Below are 24,105 nucleotides of genomic sequence, written 5' to 3' on the forward strand. Positions count from 1 at the left end.
GGTTCCCCCATGACCCTCGTGGTTAAGGGATCACATGCTCAGTACATAAATACTTTTCATAGGCACAGAAATCTATTTGGATTTAGTATGTTTTTCATCAATATTGATAACATGAGAAATGCCGAGCATCTTCGCTCCCCTTTTTGAGTACTAGAGGTACAGATTGATACTATATGAGATAAACAAAGTACCTATATCTGTTACAAGAAGATAGGATAGAGGTAGCATGAAATGTGTGGCTATATTTCAATTAATAAGTGCTTTTTGGGGTGGGATAGAAGAATAAAATGAATCAACTCTAAAACCTGATTATATGAGGGTTTGCTCTACGACAAGCTTTTCATTGAATTGAATGATAGTCGATAAAAAAAGTGTCATAAATAACTGAAATATTTGTCATGGTAAGTAGTACTCTATTTACTTGTTGATTTATATATTTGACTGCACAACTTAAATAAAATATAAGTGATTAACCTCAACCTCTGCATGAAAGGATAGAACTTGGATCTATCGGTGGCAGTAGCTCAGGGGGTAGAGTGATCTTCTTGGGACCAAGAAGTCGCAGCTTGGATTCCAGGCTCCTCAGAGTTAAATGTTGAAGTGTCCCAGGGCAAGATACTTAACCCCTAATGCCCCCGATGAGCAAATCTTGCATGGCTGAGGCCGCTATCGGTGTGTGGGTGTATGTGTGTGTGTATGTATGTGTGAAAAAGGGTAAGTGTGAAGCACATTGTAAAGCACTTGAAGAGGTCTTCAGTGACTCGAAAAACGCTTTATAAAGTCAGACCATTTTTGATTTACTTGCAGCACAGTCCAATTTTACCCAATTTGTAAATTTAGAAGAAAATGTGGATTTTTTTTTTTTTTATGATTTAGTCAGAATTTTTGAAATAACAGATATCTCATTAAGATGGTCACAGTTATATTGCCTTATAAGCACTATTAAGACTTTTGCTTGGAAAAAAGAGAGACACCACAAAAGCTTAAATGTGGATAAATACTGAATGGTTTATCTCGTTTGTTTTTTAAAATGAAATTTTAATTGTTTTTTCATCTTTTATTTCCTCCTGAAAAATCATATTCTTGCTGCTATAAGAGCTCATATATATCATTTGTGCCACTAATAGTTATTTTCTTTTCAAGGAGCAATAAAATGATAAAAGTATTTTTGTTTATTTAATAGTTTGTTTTGAGTTAAATGCATGGGAAAGTATAATGAGACTTGTAAAAAACACCTGGCTTAACAATAAATGCAAGAAGGCGACATTAACAATTCAATACATTTACAATTCAACAAGATGTAAGAAAAAGAATGGTGAAAAATGAAGACTCACCAGAGTTGACATTTGCGAAAAGTTGCCTGACATATTCGTGTTGTCAGCATCAACTCCGTCAACATTTACTAAGTTCTGACTCATGGCTTGCATATTCTTCACGTCACTCTTTCTGGAGTCGGTGGTCCTGCACACCTCGTAGTTGTACATATGGGGGAGGGTGGCCGTCCCCAAAGTATCAGAGTATCTGGGCGGGTAATAGGGGATGACGGGCAGGTCAGAGAGGACACGAGACTGTCTCCACCTGTACACTTTGATCGAAATGATGAGCAGCAAGCAGACAACAAAGAGGAAGGAAACCACAGCCAGTGCCAAGACTAAAAAAAAAGTCAGGTTGTTGTCGTATTCCTTGTCAAGGTCGCTGAACTCGGAGAGCACTTGAGGGAAGCTATCCGCCACCACCACGTTGACCACCACTGTGGCCGAACGAGAAGGTCGTCCGTTGTCCTCTACCACCACAGTCAGTCTCTGTTTGATGGCGTCTTTATCCGCCACTTGGCGGACGCTTCGGATTTCTCCGTTGTGGAGGCCCACTTCAAACAGCGCCCTGTCTGTGGCTTTCAACACTTTATAGGAGAGCCAGGAGTTCTGCCCACAGTCCACGTCCACCGCCACTACTTTGCTCACCAGGTAGCCCGCTTCTGCAGAGCGGGGCACCATTTCTGCCAATGCCTGGCCACCTGTCTGGACCGGGTACAGGATCTGAGGGGCATTATCGTTCTGGTCTTGGATCAAGACTCTGACGCTCACGTTGCTGCTGAGTGGAGGAGAACCTCCATCTTGTGCTCTCACTCTAAATTTAAACTCTTTGAGTTGTTCATAATCAAAAGAACGCACCGCATGGACAACGCCACTCTCAGCGCTAATTGACACATATGAGGACACTGGCACCCCGTTGATGGAGGAGTCCTCCAGGATGTAAGAAAGACGAGCATTCTGGTTCCAGTCAGCATCACTGGCTGTGACAGTGAGGAAAGAGAGACCTGGTGTGTTGTTTTCAATAACGGAGGCCTCATATGAGCTCTTCTCAAAGATTGGTGCGTTGTCATTCACATCTGAGATTTTCAAATATAGCATGACGCTACTTGAGAGGGAGGGCACCCCCTCATCCGAACACTTCACTGTGATATTAAACTCCGAGGCGGATTCTTTATCCAACGCCTCTTCTGTTACCAAACTATAAAACCCGCTCATTGTGTGTTCTATTTTGAACGGAATATCCCGATTAATGTGACACTTCACCTCTCCATTGTTATCAGAGTCGGGGTCATTAACACTAAACATGGCAACGACTGTATTCTCTGCAGAGTCCTCTGAGATGGAATCTGACTTGGAAAGTATTTTTATTTGAGGACTGTTGTCGTTTACATCAGTAATGTCTATGAGGATTTTACTTGAATCAGTCAATCCTCCATTATCTACAGCCTCAATATCTATTTCTAATACTTTTGTTTTCTCATAATCAATTCCACCAGTAACAATTACATCTCCAGTTTCACTATTAATTTCAAATAAATCTGATAATCTGAGTTTATTTTTAGATATTGAATAAGATAATTTTCCATTTGAACCACTGTCTATATCAGAAGCACTAACAGTTAATATACTCGTTCCCTTTGGTGTATTTTCACTTATAGTTGCTTTATATAAAGGATTTGTGAATACTGGAGCATTATCATTTACATCTAATACGTGAACAATAATCTGCATTGTGCCTGACCTGCGCGGTTGCCCGCCATCATACGCTGTCAATAACAAAGAAATGGTCTCCTCATGCTCTCGATCAAGTGGCTTTTGCAAAATCATCTCGACATTCCTTTTTCCATCAGCTTCATTTTTTAATTTCATCTGAAAGTTATTGGTCGGACTAATCGAGTAGCTTTGAAGCCCGTTTGTACCAATATCAGCATCAAAAGCTTTCTCCAGCACAAATTTAGATCCAACTATTGCCGACTCGCTAATTTCAAAACGTTTACTATTGGACTCAAAACTTGGTGAATTATCATTTATATCTGTAATTTCAATCATAATCCGAAACAATTCCATGGGATTTTCAAGAATCATCTGGAGATTCAAAGTACACAGCGATGTCTCACCGCACAGCGTCTCCCTGTCTATCCTCTCCTTGACAAGGAGCAGCCCCCTTTCTTTATCCAGCTCGATATATTCCACGCTGTCTCCCGAATGGACTCGGGCCCGGCCTGATTTCAATCTTTTCACGTCCAGGCCCAAGTCTCGGGCCACGTTCGACACCAAAGAGCCTTTTTCCATTTCCTCCGGGATCGAGTAGCTGACTTGTGCGGACGCGCAAGGAAAAAATAAACATATGAGAAAAATAAACCAGAAAATTGGATGTGCCATTGTCCTCAAAAAATATTCCACCTGTTTACAGTCGAATTGCAATGCGTAAAATATCCATGAAAATGACATCAAGCGGTCCACGTCCACGTTCAGTGAGCGCTGGCTCGAAATGATTGCTTTGTCGGGTGCGTCTTTGTGCATAAAAAGCAAGCCCCGATTGAATTCCTGTCGTAGACTGCCACACGCTGGCCACGCGTGGATTTTTCACTCTTGCACCGAACAATAAAGAGTGGCACCGACCTAAACCCATCCCATAATTATAAATGTAATTTAAAGACGCAATGAAGTGAAAATTGCAAAGCGTTCACTCACTCATACGCAATCCAATTTCAAATGACTGTAAAATAAAATAACTATAACAATTACAATAACAATAAATACGTAAGCAAATTGATTATTTAAAAATAATTTCTGCTGGATTCATGAGGTATTACAAATGGACAAAAAAACAACAACTCATGATTAGATGTTGCCATCTCGAGTTTTCCATTAAGGTAAATTCTTGAGAATAAATGGGAAATTACGCTATCCATCAAGATAACATTATGTTAATTTAAATTTTTGGACTTATTGTTATTATTATTACATTTTTATCATTATTATCATTTATTGTTATTATTAATAATTGAATTATATTTAACCTCCCATTAGTCAGGAATAGTACGCTCTGTATAGTAACTATTGATATAAAAAAGTGGAATTTTATATTTCTTGTCATTATTACTTTACCATTATTATTAAATGTATTATCATTATTATTATTATTATTACCTTTATTGTATCTTGCTTTATGTTTATGTATCCATAATCATGGATTTTTTTTAATCAGATTCTGCTCTATCATGACGCTTCATAATCAAATACCAACATTTTTTTAGATCAAGTTTTAAATTTAAAGGTTTATCATGTCCCTTTGTTGGATTTATTATAAGTGTAACAGATGAATAGATGTAACTCTAACACAACTAATGATAATGTATTAATACATATAAATACAATTTATAGGAATAATGAAAACACTACTCTGACAACAATAAGACATTAGAGTAAAATGATGAAAATACAAAATAAGGACCGTAATCTTAAAATATTAATAATAATGAAATATTATAATAATTATTTCCTTTTTCTTGTATGTACTTGCTTTTACTATAGTATTTTTACTTGTCTAGCTGTACAATAACTTTTCTTAACAGGCAACGGAGTAAAATACTGCTGAGCACTAGTGCTATCTTATAGTTTTGCATTTGTATGATTGTCTAAATATTACGTTGTTTTGAATAAAAATGATACTTAATGTTGCAACTAAAGACAGAGAATTAAATGTACTCTAGTATGTAATTGTGACATTTCAGCACGATATCAACAAGAAAAGTATATATAAAGAGCATTATTTAAGAGAACCAACCTCAGGAGGAGAATCAAGTTCATCTAGAATGTTCTTTTGACTTTGTATCTTCATGGTGCCTGAAGAACTTGGGTCCATGACCAGTATGTTTTGTTTTGCAGCTCTGTCTGTTTCGAAGTCACTTTTTCTGGAGTCAGTGGTCCTGTAAACCTCATAGTTGTACATGTGTGGGAGAGTGCCAGTCCCTAAGGTATCCGAGTACCTCGGTGGGTAATAGGGGATGACGGGCAGGTTTGTGTGGCAGAGGACACGAGACTGCCTCCATTTGTACACTTTGATTGATATAATGAGCAGCAGGCAGGCCACAAAGAGGAAGGAGACCACAGCAAGCGCCAAGACTAAGTAAAAAGTCAACCAGTCATCGTACTCCTTGTCAAGGTCGCTGAACTCAGACAGCACTTGAGGGAAGCTGTCCGCCACCACCACGTTGACCACCACTGTGGCCGAACGAGAGGGTCGCCCGTTGTCTTCCACCACCACAGTCAGTCTTTGCTTGACGGCGTCTTTATCCGTAACTTGGCGAACACTTCGGATTTCTCCATTGTGGAGGCCCACTTCAAACAGCGCCCTCTCTGTGGCTTTCAACACTTTATAGGAGAGCCAGGCATTCTGCCCGTAGTCCATGTCCACCGCCACCACTTTGCTCACCAGGTATCCCGCCTCTGCTGAGCGGGGCACCATTTCTGCCAGTGCTGAGCTGCCCGTCTGGACCGGGTACAGAATCTGAGGTGCATTGTCATTCTGGTCCTGGATCAGTACTCGTACACTAACGTTGCTACTAAGCGAAGGAGAACCTCCATCTTGCGCCCTCACTCTAAACCGAAACTCTTTGAGTTGCTCGTAATCAAAAGATCGCACAGCATGGACAATGCCACTTTCAGCGTTAACCGTTACATACGAAGAGACGGGCACCCCCTTGACCATAGAGTCCTCCAGGATATAAGAGAGACGAGCGTTCTGGTTCCAGTCAGAATCACTGGCTTTGACAGTGTGTACAGAGAGACCTGGCATATTGTTTTCAACAACAGAGGCCTCGTATGAGCTTGTCTCAAAGACAGGCTCGTTATCATTCACATCCGAAATGTGCAAAGTTACCACGACACTGCTCGAGAGGGAGGGCACACCCTCATCAGAACACGTCACAGTGATATTATAAATACTTGACGTCTCTCTGTCTAACTCACCATCTGTCATTAAGGTATAAAATGCATTTAAAGAACTTTCAATCTTAAAAGGAGTGTTATCATTTTTAAAACATTCAATTTTTCCGTTATTTTCTGAATCAGGATCACTGACACTCAACATTGCTATTACTGTATTTATCGGAGAGTCTTCCAGAATGGTGTCTGATTTAGACACGACATTGATATGAGGCTTGTTGTCATTCATATCAATAACATCAACCACCACTTTTGTGGAATCCGACAGACCTCCTGTGTCAACCACTTCAACATCTATTTGATAGGAAGTTGCCTTTTCATAATCAATATCACCTACCAGCGTCATTAAACCTGTAGATTGATTAATATAAAAAATATCAGACAGGAAACGTTTACCAGGCGATATTAAATATGAAAGTTCAGCATTTAACCCGATATCTTTATCAGACGCACTCACAGTAATAACACTGGTGCCCTTGGGTGCATTTTCTTGTATTTTAGCTTTATACATACGTTTTTCAAATGTGGGTGCATTGTCATTTGCGTCTAAAATGCTCACAAATATCTGCATCGTCCCCGAAAGCCGCGTCTCGCCCCCATCAAATGCGGTCAACAAAAGCCTTATATAATCATGCTTTTCTCGATCGAGTGGCTTCTGCAACACCATCTCCACCTTTTTACTCCCATCAGCCTCATGCTCTATTTTCAAGGCAAAGTTATCAGTGGGTGTGAGAACATATTCCTGCAATCCATTTATCCCTATATCCAAATCGATCGCCTTCTCTAATATGAATTTAGAACCGATTACGGCCGACTCGCTGATTTCAAAGCGTTTTTCTGAATTTGAGAAACTGGGCGTGTTGTCATTAATGTCGGTAATCTCTACAGTGACTCGGAAGAGCTCCATTGGGTTTTCTAAAATGATCTGGAAATCCAGAGCACACGGAGAGATTTCTCCGCACAAAGCCTCTCTGTCGATGCGCTCCTGAATGGCGAGGACCCCTTTTTCTCTATTCATGCCGACGTACTCCACATTACGGCCGGTGTATACCCGAGCTTTGCCAGATTTCATTCTTTGGGGGGTTAATCCTAAATCGTGCACTATATTGCCGAATACAAAGCCTGTGGACATTTCTTCGGGAATGGAATAGCTGACCTGGGTCAACGCCGAGCGAAAGAAAACAGCCGAGAGGAGCAACAGTACTTGCCGTTTCATTGTTGCGTCCGCGGTGCTTATTTTCACACAATTCAGTGATTAAAAAGCAACAATCCCTATTCTAGTAAAAAGGCATCGGAAGAAAATTCACAATCCAAATTGTATCCAATAAAATCCAGTCAGATTACGAATTCCATCTTTTCACGTCCGCCACGAAAGTGCAATCTGCGCAATAAGCAATGCTGCGGGGCGGACAGCAAGGACAAAGAATCAGAGAAAAAAACTCCAGCGTCCCTAGATATTCACACGCTGGCCACCAGCGCCGCTTTGAGGCCAAAGGCACGGACTACAAGATGCTAAAAAGTAAAAAAAGCCAGTGGATAAAAATAAACTAACGCTGAACAATGAAAATGCCAGTTAACTAAAACAAAGACATATAAAAAAAAATCATAATTAAAACAAGTTTTTAAAAAACAATATTGGTTGAGAAAACTAAGTGATTTGCTTATACACAAGTATAAAAAAAGGCTAGCATAATCGATTGACTCCTGCGAATAAGGTAATAAACCGTTGGGATTAAAAAATTGACAATCATGAACGCTGTCCAGGGTTCTGAAATAGACTGTCTGGAGTTTGATGTCTGCCATGAATGATATACACGAACACTATTTGTGATTGAAATTGTTTTTATTACTATTGCAATTTTGCCACATATAATGTACACATAAATGTGCAATTATTCCTGCAAAATCTTTAAATGTTTCTGTATTACTCCCACCCGTTTGCTATTGTTAGGATAACTTTATATATATATATATATATATATATATATATATATATATATATATATATATAGTCCAATGAAACGCAGGCTCTAGTTCTAAAGTGGGCTCGCCGAAGCAAAACTAATAGGAAATAAAAAATAACATAACAAAAACAATAGAATAAAAGTAAAATATCCACAACTGGTCAAAGGTAAGCACGGTAAATCGATTTGGAGGTTTAATAAGAATTATGTTAAACAATTTGTTGTTAAAAACGCTGATTTGAAAAAAAAAATCCCGAAATTTTCAAGGATGCAGTTTTAGCTATAGCTATCCTCCCCTAGCAAATTACTAAGTGCTGTATCACCTTCTACGTCACATTAGCACTGATAATATTTTTTTTACAATATTTATATTGATTCAGATATTGTGTGTAATAGCAATGTGTTTTTTTCAGTTGTCACTGTGTTACTTTACATTTTGTCACATAGACAAATTAAACACTTGAACAGAAGTATACACTATGGATCATTGCACAGGATGTAATAATAGGTAATATAAAGATATTTTTAACTCTAAAATCGGATATCAATAACGTTTGAATTGCAGGAAATGGTGACAAGAATGTGCATCATACATTAGATAAAAAATTGGATACAAATGTAAAGTTGAAGCACGAAGGGGAATCCTTTGCAATCAGAATGAAGTGTTTTCACATACACATGCAAAACTAAAGTGACCATTCTCAAGAGGTGAGTCAGGTTCATCCAGGTTCTTTTTATGACTGTGTATTTTCATAGTGCGTGAAGAATTTGGGTCCATGACCTGAATGTTCTGAATTGCCGCTCTGTCCAGTTTAAAATCACTTTTTCTCGAGTCGGTGGTACTGCAGATCTCATAGATAAACTAATAAGAAACCATGACAAACTTTTAAGAAACCACATGATCTCAATAATCAAACAAAGAGCAGTCAATATAAAAAATGGTGGAAACTAACCTCAAAAGGAGAGTCAGGTTCATCCAAGATGTTCTTTTGACTTAATATTTTCTGCATGGTCCCTGTAGAATTTGGATCCATGACCAAAATGTTCTGACTTGCAGCTTTGTCAAATTTAAAGTCACTTTTTCTGGAGTCGGTGGTCCTGCATACCTCATAGTTGTACACGTGAGGGAGGGTAGCTGTCCCCAAAGTATCTGAGTACCTAGGCGGGTAGTAGGGGATGACGGGCAGATTGGAAAGGACACGGTCTCGCCTCCACCTGTGCACTTTGACCGATATGATGAGCAGCAAGCAGGCCACAAAGAGAAAGGAGACCACAGCCAGCGCCAAGACTAAGTAAAAAGTCAGGTTGTTGTCGTAGTCCTTCTCAAGGTCGCTGAATTCGGACAGCACTTGAGGGAAGCTGTCCGCCACCGCCACGTTGACCACCACCGTAGCTGAACGAGAGGGCCGCCCGTTGTCCTCCACTACCACAGTCAGTCTTTGTTTGACAGCGTCTTTATCCGTCACCTGGCGAACGCTTCGGATTTCTCCGTTGTGGAGGCCTACTTCAAACAGCGCCCTTTCTGTGGCTTTCAACACTTTATAAGATAGCCAGGCATTCTGTCCACAGTCCACATCCACCGCCACTACTTTGCTCACCAGGTAACCCGCCTCTGCCGAGCGGGGCACCATTTCTGCCAGGGCCTGACTGCCTGTCTGAACTGGGTACAAGATTTGAGGGGTGTTATCGTTCTGATCCTGGATGAGGACTCGGACACTCACGTTGCTACTAAGTGGAGGAGACCCTCCATCTTGTGCTCTCACTCTAAATCGAAACTCTTTGAGTTGCTCGTAATCGAACGACCGCACGGCATGAATCACGCCACTATCAGCATTAACAGACACATACGAGGATACAGGCACCCCATTGACCGAAGAGTCCTCCAGGATGTAAGAAAGACGAGCATTTTGGTTCCAGTCAGCATCGCTGGCCTTGACCATGAGTACAGAGAGTCCTGGCGTGTTGTTTTCCACAATCGATACCTCGTATGAGCTCCTCTCAAAGACGGGTGTGTTGTCATTTACGTCTGAGATGTGCAAAGTTATCGTTATGCTACGCAAAAGGGAGGGTACACCCTCATCAGAACACGTCACTGTGATATTATACTCCGATGCTTTTTCTCTGTCTAAATCACCATCCGTCACTAAGCTAAAAAATTTCTTCGACGTGCTTTTCATCAAAAAAGGCATGTTTCCTTCAGTGAAACATGCAACATTCCCATTTTCTGCCGAGTCTGGATCTTGCACATTAAAAATAGTGACCACAGTTCCTGCTTTGGTATCCTCTGATATTGAACTAGTTTTCGACATAATATTTATAGATGGAGCGTTATCATTAGTGTCAGTCACCTCCACAATAATCCTGCAAGAATCTGTCAGGCCTCCTTCGTCGCTAGCTTGCACAAATATTTCATAGTGATGCATGTTTTCATAATCTAAATTTCCGATTAAAGACACCTCACCATTTTTTTCATTAATGTGAAATAAAATCGGCACGTCATCCACTGTATTTGTTATAGAAAATTTCAGTTTTCCATTGGAGCCTTCATCAGCATCCACGGCGCTCACTTTGCTTATGAATGTTAATTTTGGAGCATTTTCCATCACAGTGACTTGATAAACCTCCTGCGTAAACATTGGTGCGTTATCATTAGCGTCGAGCACCGCAATTTCTATGCGCATTGTGCCCGTCAACTGCGGATCACCGCCATCAGCTGCAGTGAGAACTAAAGACAAATGCTCCTGAGTCTCTCGGTCTAGATTCTTCTGCAAAACCATCTCCACGCTTTTACTCCCGTCTTGTTGCTTTTTTAATTTTAAATGAAAATAATCTGTCGGTTTTAATGAGTAACCCTGCAATCCATTCACACCCACGTCTAAATCTACAGCCCTTTCCAGCACAAATTTTGCTCCAATTAAAGCCGTCTCGCTTATCTTAAACGTCATTTCATCCTTCTTAAAGGCAGGTGCGTTGTCGTTAATGTCGTCAATTTCTACTGCCACTGTGTAAAATTCGATAGGATCTTCCAAAGTGATTTGCAGATGCAACGCACACGGCGTCGTTTGCCCGCACAGCACCTCCCTGTCGATCCTTTCTTTTACCACGAGGAGCCCTCTTTCTGTGTTCAGCTCCATGTAATCTGCGCCCCCCTCCGTATAAATTTGAGCTTTACCCGATTTCAGTCTCTGTACGCGCACGCCTAAATCTTGTGCTATATTTCCAATCAACGATCCTTTACTCATTTCCTCCGGAATGGAATAAGTGACCTGTGCCAGGGCCGAGCGTGCAAAATATGCCCAGACGAACAATAGTACTTGCCGCGTCATTGTTCTGTTCGACGTTCGGTGATCCAAAAGAAAAACAAAACGTGTTTACAATCCACTGATCCAGAGAAGGGATTAAAAATAAAAGTGATACGTCCGGGGTGGCTGAGAAGAAATAAAAAAGAAAAAAAGTATCGGAGAACGAGTGGTATGTGTGAGCGTCGCCTTCCTTCTGTTGGAAATGTGGATGAGGTTATTGTGTGCTTCATAAACGATTGGGGGATTTCTGGTCTACAGCGTCACCACGAGTCCAAACACTGGTATTGCAGGATATTGAATTGAGGCCAACCTAACTAGTGAATAAAAAATGCATCTATGTCGGCCACAAAGACCGCAAATGGATTTAAAGCATGTTATTCTGATGAAGTTCATTTATATTTTCTATGATAGTTATTTTAATTCTTGCTCATCTGAAAGGGACATTTATTTTAGGCCATTGGGTATATATTGCTGATTTTAGTTGCTGATTAAGTTATAATATCAAAAAGTGGATGATATTATACTAATTCTATATTATACTACACCCAGATTATAAAGATACATGTATGGCAATATTGATTAACACCAAATAAATATATATTTCTGAGAACAAAAAACCCAAAACAAAACAGAACAATTGTTATTTTGCACAACCCAAGGTCAATATTAGGACAGTAGTACAATGTGTTTCGAGTCAAATGTTGTACAATTGTATGATAAGTAAATAATCACAATTATAAATTTTATAGGCGCGACTTCCAGTACCCAGGCAAAACCACAACAACGCTTTTGTTAAAAAATATAAAGAAGCGTGGCCTCCCCCCAAAATATATAAATGAATAAAAAAATGCAATTCACGTGTAGGACTTATAAAAAGTATTTTGTAAACACGTGTTTATAGCACCAAGGGAAATTACTTAAAAAGTTGTCTCTGTCTTACAAACATTTGTTATGACGTCCATAATATTAAAGTCAAATATGATTTAATCTTAATTCATTTAAATTATTCTAAACTGTTTTCAGGCAGTTCCGGTATAAAGTAAAAACTACAAAAGCCACCAACAAGAGTGGAATGCAAGATATGCTAATTTCTAGAGTGTCTGAAAAAAATCTCATCTCATCTCTCATCTCATTAGCCGTACCGCTTATCCTCAGTAGGGTCGCGGGTGTCCCCTGCCCACTGCCCGATGATTGCTGGGATGGGCTCCAGCCCCCCGCGACCCTACTGAGGATAAGCGGTACGGCTAATGAGATGAGATGAAAAAAATAAAATATGAATTTATCTGTTCTTGTATGCACGGATAAGTTTGTAACAACAACGAATGAAGTCACGGCATGAAAACTATTCAAAAACACCTCATGTCGTGTAAACTGTTGTCAGCCTTGTCAACCTGTCTCTGGCCATGGTGCTGGATCACGTGACAGGGACGTCGCCACAGATGGGGAAAGGAAACAAAGGAATTCTAACCTCAAAAGGAGAGTCGGGTTCATCTAAGATGTTCTGTTGACTGTGTATCTTCATGGTTCCTGAAGAATTTGGGTCCATGAACCGAATGTTTTGACCCTCAGCTCTGTCCATTTTTAAGTCACTTTTCCTGGAGTCGGTGGTCCTGTACACTTCACAGTTGTACATGTGTGGGATGGTGCCAGTCCCTAAAGTATCAGAGTACCTTGGCGGGTAATATGGGATGACAGGCAGATCAGAGAGGACATGCGACTGCCTCCACCTGTACACTTTGATCAGTACGATGAGCAGCAAGCAAACCATGAAGAGAAAGGAGACCACAGCCAAAGCCAAGACTAAATAAAAAGTTAGGTTGTTGTCGTACTCCTTTTCAAGGTCACTGAACTCGGACAGCACTTGAGGGAAGCTGTCTGCCACCACCACGTTGACCACCACCGTGGCCGAACGAGAGGGCCGCCCGTTGTCCTCCACCACCACAGTCAGTCTTTGTTTGACGGCGTCTTTATCCGTCACTTGCCGGACACTTCGGATTTCTCCGTTGTGGAGGCCTACTTCAAACAGCGCCCTGTCTGTGGCTTTCAACACTTTATAAGAGAGCCAGGCGTTCTGCCCGCAGTCCACATCCACTGCCACCACTTTGCTCACCAGGTAGCCCGCTTCTGCAGAGCGGGGCACCATTTCTGCCAGTGCCTGGCCGCCAGTTTGGAGTGGGTACAAGATTTGAGGGGTGTTGTCATTCTGATCCTTGATCAGGATCCGGACACTAACGTTGCTGCTGAGTGGAGGAGAACCTCCATCTTGTGCTTTTACTACCAAGTCCACTTGCTTAATTTGCTCATAATCAAAAGATCGAACTGCAGTGAGGATGCCGGTTTCAGAATTTAAAGCCACAAAAGAAGAAATTGGACTTCCACTTATCTGAGTGTCCTCGAGGATATAAGAAATTCTGGCATTTTGATTTGAATCCGGATCTTGAGCAGTGACAGCAAATATGGAAACACTGGGATCATTGTTTTCAGTGACATAAGCAGAATACATATTTTTTTCAAATAACGGTGCATTGTCATTTACATCTGAGATTTTTAGATGCAAACTTTTTGTACTAAAAAGAGGAGGGGTCCCCATATCAGTGGCTGTAATTGTTATGTTATATTCTGGGGCGGTTTCTCTATCCAAATGTTGATCCAAAATCAAATTATAGTAATTAGTTAAAGACGTCTCCAGTTTAAAAGGAAGTTTTTTGTCAATGGAACATCTAATTTCTCCATTTTTGTCATAATCAACATCTTTTATATTTAAAACTGCCACAGTTGTACCGAAAGGAGAATCCTCAGAAAGAGGATTCGAAAATGACATTATATTAATAACTGGAGCATTATCATTTACGTCAATAACATCGATGACAACTTTACTAGTCCCGATAAGTCCGCCTTGATCTTTTGCTTCCAGCCTTATTTCAAATTTTCTGTCCCTTTCATAATCTATTTGGCCTGACACATAAATTGTTCCAGTGTCCTTATCAATATGAAATATATTTTCCGCACTCCCTTTAATTTGGTAAACAATGAGTCCATTCATGCCACTGTCAGCATCTGTGGCATTTACAGTAATTATGCTTGTTCCTTTTATTGTATTTTCCATTACAGATGTTTTATATGATGCTTGATTAAATACAGGTTGGTTATCATTTGCATCTAACACATTTATTTCTATATTAATAGTTCCAGATCGTTGTGGTGTTCCTCCATCCACTGCCATTAACCTTAAATTCAAATGGGGGTGGCGTTCTCTATCGAGAGGCTTCTGCAGCAGCATTTCTGCATATTTGCTGCCATCTGGATTTGCATGCTGCTTCAAAATAAAATTGTCGTTTGCTGACAATATGTAATTCTGCAATGCATTTTGCCCCACATCTTGATCATCTGCAGTCTCTAATGGAAATTTTGCCCCAACTGCAGCAGATTCACTGATTTCAAATATGAGTACTTTATCTTTATTTCTAAAGACTGGGGTATGATCATTTATATCCAAAATCTCAATAATAATTCTATGCAATTCAATTGGATTTTCCAGAATGATCTCAAAACTGAGGCTGCAGGGCGTCACATCTCTGCAAAGCTGCTCTCGATCTATTCTGTCCGCGACGACCAGCAGCCCTTTGTCTGCCCTGAGCTCTGCGTACTGGATATTTTCTCCCGTCACAATACGGGCTCGCCCTGCACTCATTCGTTTGAAATTCAGCCCGAGATCTTGCGCTACGTTACCGATCACCGAGCCTTTCTTCATCTCCTCCGGTATGGAATAACGAATCTGGCCAGCCACTGTTGTCACCAAATAGAAAATGAACAAAAACCGTTCTGTTTGCTGGCGCACTCCACCAAAAAATCGGCGTGTATTGTGCCTGTCCATGGCGCAAAATCCACCCGACATTTGTCACCACGATAATCCAGCAAATATGAATTTGTGGTTTTAATAAAAATCTAAATTAAATCCAAAAGCGAAGGATTGCGTCCTGTCTTACGTGTTGGCAAACCTCAAATGAGCAGTGAGCTTCTTGACTCATGCGCAGTTCATATGACAAAATGAAAGCAAGCAAAGCCTTATGTGGACCAATAGCGCCTTATAGAGTCGAGAAGGAGATTGTCATGAGTCATCTTCCCTCGAAAAATTTCCAGAATAGTACATAAACATCTCAGAAATAATTATCAACAAATGCTAAAACAATAACTTGCATTAAAACACACTACATATATTTACATACAAAATCAATATTTATATAATCCACAAAATATATACAAGTTCTGTATCGATAAAAGAAAAAAAGAAAAAAAAGCATAAGATTTGGAGGAGAATATATATATATATATATATATATATATATATATATATATATATATATATATATATATATATATATATACATATATTAAATAATTACAAATTTGGAAATATTTTGCATTAAATTCAAAATGGCAAACAAATAAGGATAAATAAAGACATAAATCAAAAGATTGGTTGGCCCTTTTATTCGTTTTTCTTCAACAAGTTGCAAGTACATTTTCTCTAATGTATTTTGCTAAAATTTTGTTGATGCAATTTTCTTTCAAATATAAATTAGCATACATTTACCAAAGTAAAGGTTCACTATTATTATTTTTACTAAAAACGTGCAGTTGTGTTACGATTAAAAAATACACAAACAAGTGAGATGCAATGTTATGTTCATTCATTTACTGTAAAGTTTATTTTAATACAGTTTTCTTTTTGGAGCATTTTAATTTAATTCTAGAACGGGTTGAATAAGCGTGTTATTGGACTTGAAATTATGTCAATTATTTGCACCATCGGGGTGTTATGTGCTGCATACATCATACAATTGTTTAGACTAGAGTATAAAAATATTTCTAAGGGTAAATCAGTTCATTTAAAATGTATTCGCACACATATTAAATTACATCACAATAAATATATCCATAAAGAGCTTGTTATACACCTTAACATCCACCTCAATGCCACTCTTTTCAAATGTCAACTCTCAATTTTTATTGCAAAGTGATTTATTTTGGAGGGGCTATTTCAGGCTTGAAAAAATAGCAAGTGTTTACAGTTCCTTTTACTAAACATCCTAAGTAAAGAGTAAATTTATTACTAAAACTACTTTCTCCCAAACTTTTAAATGACCTGATTGCGTTTACTCCAAAACTAAAAAAAATCAGAGACAGAACTACCATGACCACAAAATTAAAAAAATCGTAAGGGTGAAATGTGCTGGACTCACCAAAGTTGACATCTGCGATAAGTTTCCAGATATCTGCATTTTATCAGTATCAACTCCATCCACAGACACTAAACTCTGACTCATGGCTTGCATGTTCTTCAGGTCACTCCTTCTGGAGTCGGTGGTCCTGCACACCTCATAGTTGTAAACGTGGGGGAGTGTGGCCGTCCCCAAAGTATCTGAGTACCTGGGCGGGTAATAAGGTATTACGGGGAGGTCTGAGAGTGGGCGAGACTGCCTCCACCTGTACACTTTGACTGATATGATGAGCAGCAAGCAGGCCACGAAGAGAAAGGAGACTACAGCCAGCGCCAAAACTAAGTAAAAAGTGAGGTCGTTGTCGTATTTCTTTTCAAGTTCACTGAACTCTGACAGCACTTGAGGGAAGCTGTCCGCCACGGCCACGTTGACCACCACTGTGGCCGAACGAGAGGGCTGCCCGTTGTCTTCCACCACCACAGTCAGTCTTTGTTTGACGGCGTCTTTATCCGTCACTTGGCGAACACTTCGGATTTCTCCGTTGTGGAGGCCCACTTCAAACAGTGCCCTGTCTGTGGCTTTCAACACTTTGTATGAGAGCCAGGCATTCTGCCCGCAGTCCACGTCCACCGCCACTACTTTGCTCACCAGGTACCCTGCCTCTGCTGAGCGGGGAACCATTTCCACCAGCGCCGAACCACCAGTTTGGACTGGGTACAGTATTTGAGGGGCGTTGTCGTTCTGGTCCTGGATCAATAACCGGACGCTGACGTTGCTGCTAAGCGGAGGAGAACCTCCATCTTGTGCTTTTACCACCATGTCCACCTGCTTAATTTGCTCGTAATCAAAAGATCGAACTGCAGAGATAACGCCGGTCTCAGAATTTAAAGTTACAAAAGAAGAAACTGGACTTCCGCTTATCTGAGTGTCCTCTAGGATATAAGAAATTCTAGCATTTTGGTTTGAATCAGCATCTCCAGCAGTGACAGCAAATATGGAAAGGCCAGGAGAATTATTTTCTTTGACAAAAGCGGAATAAAGATTTTTATCAAATATGGGGGCATTGTCATTTATGTCTGAGATTTTTAGATGCAACATTTTTGTACTAAAAAGAGGAGGTGTCCCCAAATCAGTGGCTGTAATTGTTATGTTGTACTCTGGGACGGATTCTCTGTCCAAATATTGATCTAAAATCAAATTAAAATAGTTTTTTAAAGAACTCTCAATTTTAAAATAGAGTTTTTTGTCCAAGAAGCATTTAATTTCTCCATTTCTTTCAGAATCAACATCTTTTATATTCAAAACTGCAACTGTTGTACCAGGAGGAGAATCTTCAGACAGATGACTTGAAAATGACATTATATTAATAACTGGAGCGTTGTCATTTATATCAATTACATCAATTATTACTTTACTAGTCCCAATTAGCCCACCTTGATCTTTTGCTTCCACTCTCACCTCAAATTTTTTGTCTCTTTCATAATCTATATCACCAGACACATACATGGTACCAGTGTTACTATCAATATTGAACATATCAGCAGAATTTCCTTTGGTTTTAGATAAACTATAATTGATAAGACCATTTGTACCACTGTCAGCATCTGTGGCATTTACAATAATTATGCTGGTTCCTTTTGCTGTATTTTCCATAACACTGACTTTATATTCCGGCTGATTAAATTCTGGCCGGTTGTCGTTTGCATCTAACACATTAATTTCTATATTTATAGTACCAGATTTTTGTGTTGTGCCTCCATCCACTGCAATTAGTTTTAAATTCAAACGAGGATGCCTCTCTCTGTCTAGAGGCTTTTGGAGAACCATTTCAACATATTTGCTGCCATCTGGATTTGCATGCTGATTTAGAATGAAATTATCATTTGGTGACAATATATAATTTTGCAATGCATTTTCTCCCACATCCTGATCCTCTGCGCTTGGCAGTGGAAACGGCACTCCAAGTGTCGTAGATTCACTGATTTCAAATATGAGTACTTTATCTTTATTTGGAAAAACCGGGGTGTGATCATTTATATCCAAAACTTCAATAATAATTCCATGCAATTCAATTGGATTTTCCAGAATGATCTCAAAACTGAGGCTGCAGGGCGTCACATCTCTGCAAAGCTGCTCTCGATCTATTCTGTCCGCGACGACCAGCAGCCCTTTGTCTGCCCTCAGCTCTGCGTACTGGATATTTTCTCCCGTCACAATACGGGCCCGCCCTGCACTCATTCGTTTGAAATTCAGCCCGAGATCTTGCGCTACGTTACCGATCACCGAGCCTTTCTTCATCTCCTCCGGTATGGAATAACGAATCTGGCCAGCCACCATTGTCACCAAATAGAAAAGGAACAATAACTGTCCTGTTTGCTGGCGCACTCCACAAAAAAATTGGCGTGTATTGCGCTTGTCCATGACGCAAAATCCACCTCCAATATTTCAACACGATTATCCGGAAAATAAAAATCAGAACTGGTGGTTTAACAAATCCGTAATTATGTGTAAAAGTGTCAAAATGCGTCCTCTCTTACGTGCAGGCAAGCATCAAATGAGCAGTGCGAGTTTCTTGACTCATGCGCAGTTACGTCTGACAGACTGTATGCAAGAAAAACCTTTTGTTGACCAATTGCGCCCCGTAGAGTTGAAACAGAGAACGCCATGCTTTCTCAAAAGCTTCCCACTTGCTCAAAATAATTAGTTTGCGTTGAGATATTTACGGAATTAATGCATAAATCTCTCAAAACGTTTGTCGAGCAATGATGAATTGATTAGTTACAGTAAAACACACCACATCTATATCTAAAAATAAATTCAATATACACAATCTTCACAAATATGTATTGATGGACTATAAAAATAAAAAAATAAAAAAAGTGTAGGCCCTGGGTTACTTATTGCAATTTTCGAAAATCATCTGACTTGGACAAGTTTTTAAAAAAATATATAATTATACTCTGATTACCACATATTTCAAAATGTTTAGCATTGAAGCCAAAATAGTAAACAAGTAAAGATAAAAGAGGACTTAAAAAGCTAACATATAGCTCTTGTATCCCCTTTTCTTCAACTTGTTTGCAGCATATTTTCCAGTAAAGCTATTTTCTTCCCCATTTGTTGTTGATTTTGTGGATTGTTTTTTTTTTGAAGATGAATTACCATCAATTGATGTTAACATAATATATATATATATATATATATATATATATATATATATATATATATATATATATATATATATAATTGCTTTCACTGGAAATTGACAGCTTTGTTTAGGTTCCAAGACAATCCAAGCAAGTGCGGTACAATGTTTTATTTTGATTTTTTATATACTTTACAATTTCTTTATAAACTAGTATTTATAAAATATACCAGTGTTTTACTCTAATTCTAGTACGGCTTGAATAAGCATGATCTTGAATTTGAAACTATGTCACCAATTTGCGCCGTCAGGGTGTAAAAAATGAGTGATGTATGTAAGGTGGATGAAATCGGTTACTCTAAAATGTATTCAGAAAAAAATACATTCAATTAAACCTGCTGAATTATTGTGTTGATGTTTTAGGGTTGAATAAATGGAACAGATCTACAAGCTTCATATTTAAGTTAGGTTCTAAAATAGTTAAGCAAGAAAAAATATTGTCTAACAAAACATTTCAATCACCCTGACTGCATTAACTCCAAAATGAAAACCTTTCAGCACCTTGGACAGCGACACAACTCTCACGATACACGAAAAGTAACAAGTTGGAGCGGTAACATATGTTGGACTCACCAAAGTGGACATCTGTGAAAAGTTTCCTGACATTTGCTTGTTGTCAGCATCAACTCCATCCACACTGACTAGACTCTGACTCATGGCTTGCATGTTCTTTATGTCACTCCTTCTGGAGTCGGTGGTCCTGCACACCTCGTAGTTGTACACATGGGGGAGGGTGGCCGTCCCCAAAGTATCTGAGTACCTGGGCGGGTAATAGGGGATGACGGGCAGGTCTGAGAGGATGCGAGACTGCCTCCACCTGTACACTTTTACGGATACGATGAGCAATAAGCAGACCACGAAGAGAAAGGAGACCACAGCCAGTGCCAAGACTAAGTAAAATGTCAGCTTGTTATCATAGTCCTTGTTGAGGTCACTGAACTCAGAGAGCACTTGAGGGAAGCTGTCTGCCACCACCACGTTGACCACGACCGTGGCTGAACGAGAGGGCTGCCCATTGTCCTCCACCACCACAGTCAGTCTTTGTTTGACGGCGTCTTTATCCGTAACTTGGCGGACGCTTCGGATTTCTCCGTTGTGGAGGCCTACTTCAAACAGCGCCCTGTCTGTGGCTTTCGACACTTTATAGGAGAGCCAAGCGTTTTGCCCGCAGTCCACATCCACCGCTACCACTTTGCTCACCAGATAACCCGCCTCTGCTGTGCGGGGCACCATTTCTGCTAGCACCTGGCCACCTGTCTGAACTGGGTAAAGTATCTGAGGGGCGTTGTCGTTCTGGTCCTGGATCAGGACTCGGACACTCACATTGCTACTAAGTGGGGGAGAACCTCCATCTTGTGCTCTCACTCTAAATCGAAACTCTTTGAGTTGCTCGTAATCAAAAGAGCGCACACCATGGACAACACCACTCTCAGCATCAATCGACACATATGAGGACACTAGCACCCCATTGATGGAGGAGTCCTCCAGGATGTAAGAAAGACGGGCGTTCTGGTTCCAGTCAGCATCACTGGCGTTGATGGTGAGTACATAGAGACCAGGCGTGTTGTTTTCAACAATGGACGCCACGTACAACATCTTTTCAAAAATGGGCGCGTTATCATTCACGTCTGAGATTTGCAAGTTTAGCGTAACACTACTTGAAAGGGAAGGCAGGCCCTCATCAGTGCATGTCACTTTGATATTATACTCAGATGCCCTTTCTCTGTCTAGAGGACTGTCTGTCACTAAACTAAAGAAATTACTTTTAGATACTTTCAAAACAAAGGGAACATTTTCATCTATAAAACACTTTACGTTTCCATTTTCTCCTGAATCTAAATCTTTTGTATTGATCATAGTAACTACGGTATTGACTTCAGCGTCCTCAGATATGACATTTGATTTGGACATAATATTAATTATGGGTGTGTTGTCGTTTACGTCTTGAACATCAATTATTAATTTAGAAGAGTCTGTTAGTCCTCCATTATCACTAGCAAGTAAATTAATTTCAAAATATCTTGACTTTTCATAATCAATATTTCCATTTAACGATACCTGGCCATTTTCTTTATTGATATCAAATATATGTCTAACATCGTCGAGGGTATTTGTTATTGAATACGATACTTTAGAGTTAACATTTTTATCTGCATCTGAAGCAGAAACAGTAGCCACAATTGTGCCAATTGGTGAATTTTCTGTAATGATGGCATTGTATGTGTTCTGTGTAAACATAGGCGCATTATCATTAACATCTAAGACTGTGATAAGAATCTGCATCGTTCCCGACATCCGGGGCTCTCCTCCGTCCAGAGCAGTTAAAACAAGCGACATCTGCTCCTTTTTCTCTCGATCTAAAGGCTTTTGTAAAATCATTTCAACATGTTTAATAACATTAGCTGTCTTTTGTAATTTGATAGCAAAATGATCTGCTGGTTTTAATTCATAATTAAGAAGGTCGTTGATTCCAACATCAAGATCAACGGCACGCTCTAGGACGAATTTTGCACCTATTGTTGCTGACTCACTTACATTAAATTTCATTTCATTTTTTTCAAAACTAGGAGCATTGTCATTAATATCAGTAATTTGAACAGTGACGCTGTAAAATTCCATAGGGTTCTCTAAAATAATTTCCAAATGCAGTGCACAAAGGGCGGTGTGTGCGCAAAGCGCCTCCCTGTCGATCCTCTCTTTGACGAGGAGGACTCCTTTCTCTCGGCTCAGCTCGATGTATTCGTCATTGTTACTTGAGTAAATTTTTGCCTTCCCTGAAATTAATCGCTGTATTTCCAACCCCAAATCTCGCGCTATGTTCCCCACCAAAGACCCTCTGGTCATTTCCTCGGGGATGGAATAACTGGCTTGGCCGTGCACTGCGTCGAGGACGAGGACCGACACAAAAAACAGCGCTACCTGGCCCTTCATTGTTCGTTCAGATTTCTTCAGCGAAGTTTATATTCCAATGAGATATACCTCTTGACGTCAGATGTCAAATAGAATCCTCGTTTAAGTGAAGAAAATAGTTTTTATGTCCGCAAAAGGATTGCATTTGATGAGTACGTCGACAGATCTGTTCTCTTCCCGTCGCGTTCTTATTCTTCTGATGAGAAAATGAGGCACAGCTTCAACCCAGCTCCCACCTATACATTTTGTGGTCTACAGCGTCCCTAAGAGATCATTTTGCAGCATTACAGGTTGCAAAATGATTTTTTGCAACATCCAAATTATACTGCACGCCATGCCACCAGCAGTGAAATTGTTACAAGTCTGTGTTGATATATGATCCTTGCGATTATTATTCCACATTATATAAAACCTCACTTGCACATTGTGAAGTATTAAAATGTAAAATGCAAAAGAACTGACAACCGATTACACTGAGATAATGCAAAGTATATCAGGAAACTATGCCTCCCGTTTCCCACTAAACAACAACCATTTATTGATTTACTCTCCCCACAGCAACCTCGCCATGCATCACAACCATTGACAAAATAATGATACTATAATTTCATTTATGTATTAATTTCAGACAGTTACATTCTTTGTGTACATATCACTTCAATATATAACAGAATTCCTGAAAGGGAGTGGGACGAAGAAAACGTATCCAATCCCGCCCCTTATACTTAAAGTAAACTTCCTGCCACCAGTAAGTGCGTGACAAGTTGTAAAGTTCAAGCCAACTCAAAGACATAAAATAATAGTTTTGTAACAAAAGGTAAAGCTTATTAACTGTGCTACTATACAGACAACATACCATAGTAACACGTCATAATTACCCGTATTGACAAAGTTATGTAATACTAATAAAAACTCTGGGAATATTTCTGTTGCATACCAATGTTTATTCTTATTTACGTGCAATGAAGGAGGAGCGTGGACAACTAATACTGATTTTCTTGAGTCAGGAGTTATTTAATGGGAATCAATCAATCAAATGATGGATTCAAAATTTATGATGTAAAATGTAAAGGTATTTGTTAGTTTAGAAATCCCATAACTTATATATAAAACAGCTACAACACAAGATGTATTATACTATATATAAACTGGGACAATTCAAAACTCATTTTCAATGTGACCTTACATGTTGTTATTAACTGTTTTAAAGGTTTTAAATACAAACCGACTGCTTATGAG

At 39.6% G+C, this 24,105-nt stretch overlaps 1 protein-coding gene across 32 annotated transcripts in view; it reads right to left on the reverse strand.

Moving 5' to 3' along the window:
• LOC148360213 (protocadherin gamma-A4-like) overlaps positions 1-24,105 on the reverse strand; it is a 275,781-nt gene that overhangs the window by 77,581 nt on the left and 174,095 nt on the right. The window contains exon 1 of one of the 32 annotated variants that reach the window (XM_088343720.1): positions 20,530-23,042. The exons of 24 other annotated variants lie outside the window; for them this stretch is intronic. In XM_088343720.1, coding sequence (XP_088199846.1) covers positions 20,530-22,887 — 2,358 coding nt within the window. In that variant the 5' untranslated portion in view covers positions 22,888-23,042. Of the gene's footprint in view, positions 1-1,334; positions 3,819-5,103; positions 7,677-9,180; positions 11,823-16,772; positions 19,298-20,529; positions 23,043-24,105 lie in introns of those variants that run through there. 7 more of the 32 variants (XM_088343695.1, XM_088343715.1, XM_088343729.1 and 4 more) reach the window with 7 other exon arrangements.

This window comes from Urocampus carinirostris, chromosome 9, assembly GCF_059441175.1.
Source record: "Urocampus carinirostris isolate Australia breed hairy pipefish chromosome 9, RoL_Ucar_1.0, whole genome shotgun sequence".
In the NCBI taxonomy this organism is placed as follows: Eukaryota; Metazoa; Chordata; class Actinopteri; order Syngnathiformes; family Syngnathidae; genus Urocampus; species Urocampus carinirostris.